Source organism: Epargyreus clarus, unplaced genomic scaffold, assembly GCF_041222505.1.
Source record: "Epargyreus clarus isolate Ecla_fem2 unplaced genomic scaffold, WU_Ecla_fem_2.2 ptg000008l, whole genome shotgun sequence".
In the NCBI taxonomy this organism is placed as follows: domain Eukaryota; kingdom Metazoa; phylum Arthropoda; class Insecta; order Lepidoptera; family Hesperiidae; genus Epargyreus; species Epargyreus clarus.
In genome coordinates, this window is record NW_027332216.1 from 1,070,800 (window position 1) to 1,083,530 (window position 12,731).

The window sequence follows — 12,731 nt, forward strand, 5'->3', positions numbered from 1 at the left end:
GCTCGTCTGATTGATATACCTATGTTTATCAAACAACAACATTCGCTTTTGTTTCGTTATATTTATGTAGGAATTGTAACTTCTAAATGAACTAGGAATTTATAAAGGAATTTGAATTGATGCCAATCAGAGAGGTAAAACTTTCCAAATTTTCGTTTAGCTTTAATTCCCATACATCGTTACATTTACTTATCTAATTTTACATCCTTCATTTTAATGTATAATTAAATATACATAATGATATAACTTTTTTAGGAAATGTTTCTTATCTTCAATGAAATATCTATGTATTTAGATAAACTACTAAGATTTGAGCGCAAATAGCATGTTCTGTACTCGCGACGTTTGTACTTAGGTACTACCATTTTTACTTAGGTGTTTTTTTCTTCGATATTATTAATGTATGAAACATTCCGTGTCGCTTTGTATGTATCGAGTTATCGCCAAACATCTATAAATGAATCGCATTTTAGTATTAGGTTAAATTGTATAATGTACTATGTATAATAATCGTGCAACATTCATGTTATAAAGTAAGCACATCCTTTCGGTTTTATGGTCGCCTGGTCCTCCACGCCCACAAAGGGACTCCTGGACTCCTGTCACCCCTACCTAAAACCTAAGCCTTCACTGTGATAAATAATATTTATAAGGGTTAAATATTGAAAATTAATATCATTCGGACTTAAAGATAAGGAATTTTTGGAATTTCAGATGGCAACACATTGAGATGAAGTCATTATCGGCTGAAAGCCGTATACCGTATGTTGGTTGCGCAAAAAGGGGACGGTGCCTACGTAGGTACTTAATTTGTTTGAGAGTAAAAGAACGGATTCAATATCACAGTGAAAACCCCACTTTATCCAAGACCTCGTATAGGACACCTACTTCAGTTACATTTGTTTATCAAGATTGCATTCCTTGAGGGCAGTTTCCTATTTCAGATGTATTTTATTTATTACCTTCTTTTTTCGAAGCTCTCCTCATAGGATCCAACATTTATTGACAATCTTTACTGTTATAAAAGATTTATTTATAATATCGAGGTGTTTTATATCGGTATATTGATAAAATTTAATTTTAATTATGACTGTGCTGTTTTATATCTCATATATTTTATACCGATGTCTGTGAATAAAATGTGAATGGAATGAAGGCGTTTTTATTTATTTTTTCTTTAGGTTTACATATCTAAATTTCGTTAGTAGGTATCTTTCTGATGCTATTGTAGAAAATATATTTTTTCTATCTTCAAAAATTACCATACAAATATTTTAGTGCAATAAACTTTGAAATTAAAGTTTTTTGATATTTATTTCGATATTAAATAAGCTTATTACGGTATATTTGACTTTAATGTTCTAAAGATAACTTTGCCAGTCATTGGACGACTAAGCAAATAACTAAGCATATTAAGACTACCTACAATGAATGTGGTAGGTAGGTATAAAAAAGAGAATAATCTGAAAACCCAAAATGTCTTTTTATTTAATTGTATTTCAGAAAATATCATAATATATACGTATCAAAACATTCACTGAAGTCCTTTGCTGTCTAAAATGTATTCAAGCGAACGTATTTGACCTATTGCCCTTAGCATCAATGATCATCACGGTGCCACTGACCATGAAACCCAATCAAAATGGCTGATTAAAGTAAATGATTTCTGTCTACAACTAGATATCAATACATATTGTCTTATTTCTCAATAATGAAAAATTACCGGTCCATAATATTAATTTATTTAAAGAAAACTTTGTATAGGCAATAGTGACATCTATGTAATAGGAGTAAAACTTCGTAACTACTGCCCTCTGGTATTAAACTACTGAATTATCATGAGTGCTCACGTGTTTAAGATGAAGAAGTATATAATTTATAGCAACAGATGGCAGCATCTTAGTATCATTTCACAGGGAAACCGCTACGAAGCTATTTATTTTTCTCAAACTATTATACCTTACTTATGCCATTTTACGCATTTACATATAGGTACCCGTTACATAAGATCGACCTTAATTAATTAAGCTTTAACTTAATAAAATTATTGTAAAGAAAAAAATACGACTCAAAATATTTATCTTAAGAAATAAAGCACCCTTAATTAAGAAATGCAATAGACGCCAATTTAATTAGAATTTTCCAGTTACCTTACGTAAAAAAATAAATATACATTTTTAAACATAGGTAGATCTATGGGTTTTATTTAAAAGATTGGATGTTCAACAAATACCAAATAGGAGAAACGCTATAGAATTGATTTCATTAAGTTGAGCAATAGCACCTTGCACGGTTGAGTCTTTAAAATATAACTCCGAAAAATTCAATGCAAATAGCTTAAGTAAATAATTTAAATAAACATTTTCAGATTCTTGTCTATGTATTGAGGACTGTTACTCCTCTAGAACAATCCAGTGACCGGTTACAAAAATCATTAAGGAGACTGCTGTCTTTAAAGTTTCTCAACCTGAGGTAGGATGATGAACAGATATTAATGCATGTATGCATGAAGAAATGAAGAAATTAATGGTGATTTTTCTCAAGAGAACACTATGAGATAGAACAATGCAGGGTTGCATCACCAATTTTAATGTTTTTTATAAATAATTTCTTAGATTTACACCATACAACGTCGCATCGCCGCACGTCGTAACATCGTGTTGTGGGTTTGAACCCATTAAAGCATTTCCTGTGCGATCATGTGACGTGGGCCTAACCCGCGTTTGTCTGACGCGCGACTGATTTGCGAACTAGTTGTACACGCAACACAGACAGACGCACGGGGCGGCAACGTCGCGCGACGGCTCGCGGGTGGGCGCGAGGCGCGACGCCATCGATCGCCCGCTCGCCTCCAGTCGCCGCGGCAAACTCTACACGCGTGGTAGTCGAAGAGACATGACCGCGCGTAAACTAATTCTCACGACTGAACAAACGTTCGCCCTAATAGAGAATGTCAGGAATCACGCCTGCATATGGAAACTGGACCACGAGTTTTACAATGATAGGAACGCCGTAGCCGTCGCGTGGACTGGTATCGCCAACGAGATAAAGCTGCCAGGTACGTATCCAAGCTGGTGAAACGCGTGCGCGCGCGGCTTTGACGCGTCTCAACGGTTTTCCGCATTATAACATAGATGGCGCTAAGAGGGTTACATTGACAACATGAAATAACAAATATTGAATCTGGCATAAAATCTTAATATTGAAATTGTAGCCTATTTAGGCTGTCCTTTAAAAATTGAAAATATTGCACTTGCATCCGTTTCATGGTATGTTATGATCATATCTCCAATACCTATAAGGACAATTTAGTATAATCTCAATAGATTAATTCAAAAAAATAATTGAAGCGAAATCGCTGCTAGTATAATCGCCTATTCATAAGGTCTGCAAAATTATTACCTTTATTTACAAAAAAATATATAGGTAGGTGTATTTACCAACACAACTATGCATACGCAACTAATGTATGCCTGTAATAAAAAAGCATGCAAAGGGAAACCACAGAAACCATGGGTTTTTTAACGCAGAGACACAGGTCTGCCTAGTTAAAGAGGAAGTCATAGTTAAAGATAAGTCTGCCTCTAAATATTTTTAGGTAACAGAAGTATATAAGCACAAATGCTTACAAGAAGTTGGATATTCAGTAGTCTATCAACATCCATAACGACTTCTTAATAGTACCTACAGGTATTACTGGATGTTTATGAAAGATGCGTTGCTTGCCATTTTTTATGTCTCAGAAAAAAATAACGTTATATTGCTAACTAGAAATTACGTACTGTAGACACTGATGACGTCACTATTCAACCACTACCGTTATCTACAACCGCAATAAGTCCCTACATTCGTGCGCTATTAAAATGAAATTTCTAAAATGTACCTTTATCATTTACAGAAGAATTGATACGAGTAAAATGGAAAAACCTGCGCGACCTGTTTATGCGTGAGATTAAAAGATTAGACTTGACCAATGTTGATGAATATCACGGAAAGTGGAAATATTTCAAAACACTGTCATTCCTTTATCGTTCGGAGAACAATACAACGGCTAGCGAAGAAGATAGCAGTGAACTCCCTGAGGTTCCACTATCTGAACCGTATGTCGTGAAGTTGGAGCCGACGGATAGTGACTATACGTACGATCCCGAACAAGAGCCCGAACTGATGCCAGAGAAACGAAAGCGCATAGAAAATAACTCTACAAGTGAACCGTACGATGTCGGCGAAAACTTACTAGAACAGACCCCGTTAGATAAACGAAGACGCATAAACGAGGTGTACATGGAGGAGGACTACGATGTGATGTTCCTCAAGTCACTGACACCGTACTTCAAAAGTCTAAAACCCACCAGGAAACTAGTCATCCGAAACAAGATACAGGAAATGTTATTGAAGGAAATATCTCAACCAGCTATGAATGGACAGTTATAGCAAGATTGTGATTCTAATTTACTGTGAGTTGTGTTGCTATACACTATAAGTTTGTGATTCTGCTATTTCGTGGACAATAAACGTTAAATGTGTGGTGGTTTAAAAAAACATTTGTGCAAAAGGTTTCGAAATTTTCTGTGTTATCATCGTTAATCTTCTAGGTACTTGTGTTGAGTGCAATTCGGATTTGCGCTCAAAACCGAGGCAAAGTTCAAGTGTCACAAAATGGAATGAATGGTGCAGTTTCGTTTCAGCGTTTATTTTCTAGTAACCAATAACAAATATGCAATGCAAATATTATAAAATAGATACAAAGATTAATAAAGTAGAATGAAAAACATTGGACAACGATGTTATGCTTGCTTGAGAATAGTATTCATAATAATGAAATGGGAGATATTTTTGTGACCAAAAAGTAAGTTAAAATCTTTTGATAATTTTAATACAATATCGACTTTAACTATTATTATTAAATAACAATGTCGTTTGGTTTAATTTTGAAATAACTTTTAATTATAAATTAGTTAGAATTATGTAAGCAAATTAGGTTTTTGGACCGTCATCTTATTAACTTTTCTTTCTAAACAGTTCGGCGATCCTTTCTGTGCAAAAAAAATTTAATCATGTTTAGTTAAAACTAAGCATGATTTATTCTAAAGAAAATTCTAAATAATTTATTCCTTTTTTATTATTTTCCGAATATACACAATACACATGAATATAACGCTAGCTTTAACTATTACATGTATTACATGTTTTTTTTAAGTAAATTTGTAACAAATACTACATACATACTCACTATATTGACGGGGCGATTCTATTCCTGTAAATTTATTTAGCATTACTGTGTTGTTATTTATTTACTTACAACTTATTACCACACCATTTTTATACCACTTAGGTAATGTAATTTACAATATATTGCACATATCTATCACAACATTATTATAGGTTTTTCACTAATGTGACAAGATATTTTGTCAAGGAATAATGTAAAAAAATATAAGTAAATATTTATAATTTTGATCTTGAAGTTTTATTAACATAATACGTAATAAATATACTAAATAGAGGCAATAAATAAAAAGTTTAAAATGTAAAAACATTGCAAGTCATAACGTGGCAAATATTTCTATGCATATCTATGCACTTACTAGTCTTTAAGAATCTAAAGTATACATAATAAAAATCACGAGCTCTATAAATGGAAAGTTGAAGTTTCCTTTGGTGAAAGAAAAACATGAAGGCAGAGGAATTATTCAACGGTATGAAACGGTTCTGCGCTCGGAAATTCTAAACTATCTACTTTTTACTCATTTTTATATTATAAGTAATAATGTTCGACTAATGAATTTCGAAAAGGATAAGTACCTTATTAAGTATCTTAAATGAACGGTCTAGTGATTTAAGTTGGATAATATAGTCCGCGCAAAACGCCGTGTAGTCCGTTCTGAATATAGAAATGAATCGCGTCGCCATAGCAAATTGTATAACTACACCTGCTCGCAACAACTTCAGAGCGGACTAGTAGTTTGGCGGGGACAATACTTATTTTCGCGGTCGTTTTAGATTGAAAATATCAAATAGTTATACAATGGAGTTAATCTTAATTTGTCACGTTATAATTAAATATGACACGATTACCCCAGGCTTAGCGTTAGTGGCATTTAGCGTAAGCGAAGCAATGTTTTAAAGTACCTACTTATTAGGTATTTCTCCATCTTAGAGCGATACAAATATTTCAAGTTATGACAATCAGATCGTCAATATGCAGCTTGATTCGCTACAAACCAGGTAACAACACAACCCAAACCTAATCATAACTTCACACTAGTTCACACGTACAGTTCCTTACGTTCGAAAGTTTTTTACGAGGTTTGGCGCCGAGCGCGTTGCCTTACCGCCGCTGCATCGGCCCAAACAAAACACGCGCGGAGCGGCAACGTCGCACCGTTGAATCGATCCCTCGCCCGCGACAGGTTCACTCGCATAGTGAAGCACTAAAAGCTTAATTACCGTAAATTGCCGATTTTTTAATCGCTTTATCGTAATGCCCGATGGTGAGTACTAGCGAGCGCCCCGCCCAAACCTTGTTCGGCTTTCAACCACAACACAATGTGTAGTGTAGAATATTTTTAAACTTAACTTATTTTATGGTTGTCAGTGGGCACTTACTAAGTTATATTGCAATTAAGTATTCATATAAAAATGTACATTAGATTCAGTCATTTTTAACTTAAAAATAAATGTAGAGTTTGTAGAGCAACAATATTGTATATTTACGCTCTTCTCGAATCGAAATCTACTATGGTAGATCTTCTTAAATACCTACTTAACGATTTACATTAAATATAACTTATATAACTGAACTTACTATAAACTTATATAACTGGTAACCGATCTTTTAACTCAATCATTCTCAACTTTTTTCGAATAATTCATAACAAATAAACCAGAAGAACCGATCTACGTCAATCAAAATCGACAAAAACTTTAAACCGTATAACAAAACCTTACAAGGTCAGTATTCAATAAAGTTTTTATTCCGACTATAATGTAATCGCATATTGAGAAAAACCTTAAGTAAAGAAAATAAAGGTGGGCTTCAAACTACAGTTGCATTGTATTGTTTGTACCTACTCCAGTATACAAAATGTAATTAAAGGTAAATATAATTTGTATTCATAGTACAGAAAAATATGTGAATTACAAAGTGGCTAGATTAAAATTTAAAGAACTGCAGAACGCCGACGGATTCCTACTGCGGCAAATGCTCAATAATATGTGTTATAGAACTTCCCGAAAGCTCTGCGCAAGTTTTAGAATTAATGTCTTAAATCCAAAATTATGCGATCTCAACGATTTTATTTCAGATTAAATCGAAGCAGAATTTTCAGAAACTTTTCTAAGAAAACTTAATACTAGGCTTCTATAAGAAAAAATAATTAACTAATACAGTGATAGCTATCCAAGGATAAAGGCAAATTAGCAAAATAATAAATTTTGTAACAACGATTACTAGTGAAGTGCCTAATGTTTCAAGTGTATTTAGTTCGAAAGTAGGATATACGGTGAGGAATCCATCTAATGGGATTATAGTTTTCTACAAATATTTTTCACTATCAGTAGGTAAAAAACAAAATGAAATTCCTTCATCATTTTCCACATTTTTCCTTTCTCAGAATCAATATACCCTCATCATGAACCACAATATGACCGTTTCTATCTCAGATTTCGATATTTGATACACAACCTTACCTAACTTAAATCTAATGAGGTTTACCTTGTATGGCTGATAAGGTCAGATTGTGGATAAAGTACTTGATTTTACTAATTTGAAAACACAGTATTCATATATCATATAAAAGTAATAAAGTAAATAAGTGGTGATATACAGATAAATAAATGTTAAGACATTCAAGATACTCGTATATAAGGTATGCCGCGTCCACACAATTGACAAACCGTCACAAATTCAAACGTGTGGATAGAGTTTGGCAAGCTTAGGTTTGCAAGCGCTTGTAGCATAACTTTTGATCAAATCAAACGTTGATAGAGGTTTGGAGTTTTGCGGCAAACGCCAAGCGTGCTGACGTGGCATAGGGTATAATATTGCCCTAAAGTGCCTTTAATCACTAAAAAACATATTAAAGGCTATATATAGCCACAGATAAAGTAGCGAAAAAGTCTTAAGTCTATGGATAAGCGACTAAAAATTACTTATCCGGGCACTATCTGCTAAATTAGAAGTATCCATGCTTAGTGTACCCACGCAGTTCAAAAAGTAAAATTTTGGCATAGCATTTAATAAAGCTAATCTTACGATGTCCATGTTATTCATCAATCTATTATATAATAAGACATACAAAACGGTTCCTAAATATTATAATTTGAAATCATTAAATTATTATTCCTAGACTATAAACAATAAACTATTTGTCAATAGTTTTATTGAAGCTGTAAAGAAGCTTATAGCCTGCCTGTTTGGGATCTCAATTACATGCGAATACGAACTATAATTTGTTGAAATTATGCGTTTCGTTACTTGTAGATCCTATCTCCTACGTCTTTATATCCCTGAATATTTCTTGCCTCTTTATCTTAAATGTTTAGTATAAACTTAAAATATTTAAAATACATATGTACCTATATTAGTATGACTTAAAATAAATTTGCTATTATGTGCAAAGATTTAATTTATAAATATTAGATACACTGGCTATTATCAATCTTATTTAGCATCATAGGTTTTCTTTGGTAAGGTATACTTTTTCTACCTAACTAAAATTACCCCAATAGCTAAGAAAATCATGTTTGTTCTTACAGAAGGTTACACCAGTTCTTACACCAGGTTTATCGAGGGAGATAGGTACGTTAATGAAAACGCTATTACAGTCGTGGTCTACGTGCAGTTCTACGTAATCAACGAAACAAAAAGCATTGAACAATAGCATCTTTTTCTACGGTCACAAAAGTCGAAGAGGACTCTTTCCCCGAACGGCACAATAATTAAATCACGATCCATTGTGTGATTCATAGAGGGGAAATGCCCAACCGCAGTGCCGGGAGCTGTTCCCATTGTTAGGGATAACTCGGGACGTCCCGATTTCTAGGGATCTCTCCAAATGGGTCACCGCTAGTGATATTTTACAAGATCTATGCTTTGCAGAGCACGTAAATAGTCAGTGCCAACAATTCAGACCGAACGGAATAACGGTTTGAATGAATTTACTTTGAAACTAACAAAGATTTTTGGAACTAACAAACAGCTGATTACTCTTAGGGATTTATCATAATATGGGCATTATAAATTAATGTAAAGTATGTTGATGTGTTAATTCGATAACCAATTTTTAGGATAAGATCACATCAGCATTATGTAAAATCTCCATTCAAAAATCTCGAACAGAGCTGTTAAATCGACTAGGTTACTAGTTTATTGTTCAACCAATTCAAAAAATATAATTACCCACACTCTTCATAATCTTCATAGAGTATCAAATTATTTTAGATATGAAAGTGAAATTATGCGGGTTCACGCTGAGCAGCGAAGCAGTTTAAGCAACGGGTAAAACTAAAAAGGTAAGGTATTTGTTTTATACTTTATGATCATTTGTCACTCATGGAAATAAGTTCTCAGTAAATGTGAAACTGTGTTCATGATTGGAGCGTCATATAAATATATACGTGTTTAATACCACATTGTGCTCTATTTGCATTATATCGATGTCTCAATTCTAAGTGTAGCCTGGTGACTCTACCTCCGAATCTCAAGTACCTATCCGGTATCCCTTCAGCCCTAAGAGGCTGACTTGATTTATCTCGTCACCTTCACAATCAACATCAATTAAGTACACGTTCTATTATTTACTTGCAAAATACAGAATTCGTATGCCGATCATTCTTATTAGACGTATTGTGTTCTTTTGCCAGTGCAACGCTGAACGTTTTGGATTCGATCACTGACAGGCAAAAATCTCATCGATTACCGTCGATTCCCTGTATGGGTCTTAGTATATGAATTAACGACACGGGGAATGTAATGAAATGCTATACTTACGTGTAGAAGGCGTAGAACAATACCGTCGTTAACTAATTATTATCCCACTATTGGGCTGGAGTCGAGTCTCTTCTGAGAGTCAGGGATGCTCGAGTTATTATTCATTTTCATCGCTTGATTGACTTTAAAACTTGACTTACACAGTGGTAACTGTGAAAGGAATTTTAATAGTAATACCTACTATTACTTACATTGCAATAATGTCCATAAATAATGACAATGTTTATGTAGTAACCTCTTTCTCCATGCATTGCCTTAACATACATCATCATTCAAACGATATTATGAATCCCAAAACTAGGATCCTGTATGACATTTTCCATTTGTCTCGCCATTGTCAAAGTCAAGCACAATCATCACTCCACCATTGTTCCATTGTGCAGACCATTCAAAGTAGGCACTAAAGAAATGATGCATCGTTTATAATTACCCGCACATCTTACCTTTCAATACTTAACGCATTTATTGGTACAGTTAAATTGACTGTATTTGGATCTCGATTATCTATCGTAGCATGAAGCCCTTATTGACGTCTCTCGTCATTTCGACAATCAATACCAATCTATCCGATATGTACAATTGTACAATAGAAAAACTTCTGAAGTACATAATTTCGTCATAATTGTAATTGATACCGATTTTAAGTACCCGCACATAGGTATAGTATAGTTCAGTTAAGCTTTTAAGTGATTTCTAAGCGTCTATTCTTTATAAGCTCTATAAACGTATTTTTCGGTTTAGAAGTAAACACTTACGTTTTTCTACAATTTATAAGAATAGAGTTGTCAATTACATATTATTTTAATAAAATATACATAATACGTATCTATCAGCTTGCTAGCTATTTAAGTGCCAAGTTCTTATACTTAATTGCATTTATTATAAGCTAGAGAAGTTCGTTAAACGACTTAAAACAAAACAGTATAAATTTAAGCAAAACATTACTCATTTATATTAAATCAATTAAACACAATATATCTTCTTATTTGAAGGAAGGTATGCCAGGAACAATCCACAAGTAGTGCTTAGTGCTAACTTTAAACACAATGAAACATCTGCTACGTTCAATTGCCTGTTTGTTGTACAACTATTTGTTGCCACAACACTCAAGTTTAGAGTTTAGAACCCGATAACACAAGTTTACTTTAGAAATATATAAATAAAAAGATAAACAATTATTTTTAAGTAGAGATAAGGAAGCAACTGTACAAATTAGTCTTAACATTGATATCTAAAGCTCGGGTAAGCCCGAAGATAAATGCGAGATAGGAAGATGACACAAGATATTAACAATTCATTAAAATTTATGCTTTGGGATATTTTTTTAATTTTGGAGAAACTACGTCAGAGCGTAATGGTGTAATAAGTGGTGTGGAGTTTAAGGTAGTAGAAGGGGAACAACAAGAATCAAACGCGGGAATAACAACAATCAACATGTGAAAGCGTCGATACAATACTTCATTCATACATTAGAACTACGGAGCGTTTATGAATAGCGATGTTTGGTCAACTTTACTTAGGCCTGCTTTTTGCAGCGAAAAAAATATTTTGTCCCACTGCTGGGCATGAGTCTCGTGTCAAAATAAAGGTTTGGCCATAGTACCTACCTACACCACTCTGACTAAATGTAAATTGGTATAATTCAGACAATTTTGCAAATAAAAATAAACTCTTATAGGCTTTCTGACGTATTATCCTAACGGGTAACAACTAAACGGGTCCTTCATCGTTATATCAACTGATAATTATTTTTTTAATACACAAATTGTAGACAAAATATATGATTCTTCAAATACAAAACTCGAACCCCGATTCAGAGACAAAACTATAATCACTATCACACTTTTTTATCTCATTAGTCACTACGACTTCATTCTGATACTCGTTGAATAACTTGATAATTAGGTATGACGTCCATAACCAACGTCTCGTCGAATGTGTGATCTCGTAACCAACATATATTTGGAGCAGAGTACACAGAGCGCGTCGTTTGTCACCGAGCTTCGAGATAAGAGCTCCAATAGTCACTACAAATACATATTTCTAGCTTTCGCCCAGTTCTCGGTACAACCTGTTGACTTGCTATTCTTCGGAACTAAATATCCGTTTGTTGGAACGTCAAAGAAAATTTAAGGCGAGCAGAAGTTCAACTCTTATTGGAAGGGACAAACACATTGTGTTGTATTATTATGTAACGGGTACTCACGATATGTCTCATTTCCGCGATTAATAATTTTAGTCTAAAATCATACATTGTGTTGGCAGAATTAAAATGTTCAATTGTTCAATTCGGTACGTTCAATAGGTCTATTTGGCTACATGTAACAAGTTTAAAATTAATGACATGCATGCCTGTTTTTGCACGACTCATGATGCGAAGCATCAGAGAGTGCTTTACGATCGAAAAAATTTTTTCGCTTCATTTTGGCGGCTATTTTTATTATTATAGCCTTGATAGTTCACGGAATCAAGATATTTTGCATACTATTGTCGAGATAATTTAATGGAGATTAATCCCATACTTTTTAAAAATTGATTTAATGCAATAGAATTTGAAAAAAACACCAAAATAGGTCAAAAAATTTTCCTGTCCGTCATGTGTGAAACCTGAAAACACTGTAACTTGTGAAAAAATCCATCATTTGAGTTAAATTTTTTTTTAAAAAATTCTAATCGACGATTGTAGGTCACTGAATGCGAATGATTAATTACTTCAGTGTCGTTTAATTGCAATTAA

At 33.6% G+C, this 12,731-nt stretch overlaps 1 protein-coding gene across 1 annotated transcript; it reads left to right on the forward strand.

Moving 5' to 3' along the window:
* The first annotated feature begins 1,859 nt into the window (after nt 1-1,859).
* On the forward strand, nt 1,860-5,220 carry LOC140744122 (uncharacterized). Its single transcript, XM_073075600.1, has 3 exons — nt 1,860-1,867; nt 2,772-3,058; nt 3,899-5,220. Exons 1-3 carry the CDS (start codon nt 1,860-1,862, stop codon nt 4,432-4,434), a joined length of 831 nt encoding a protein of 276 aa, XP_072931701.1. The 3' UTR covers nt 4,435-5,220.
* Nucleotides 5,221-12,731: the final 7,511 nt, after the last annotated feature.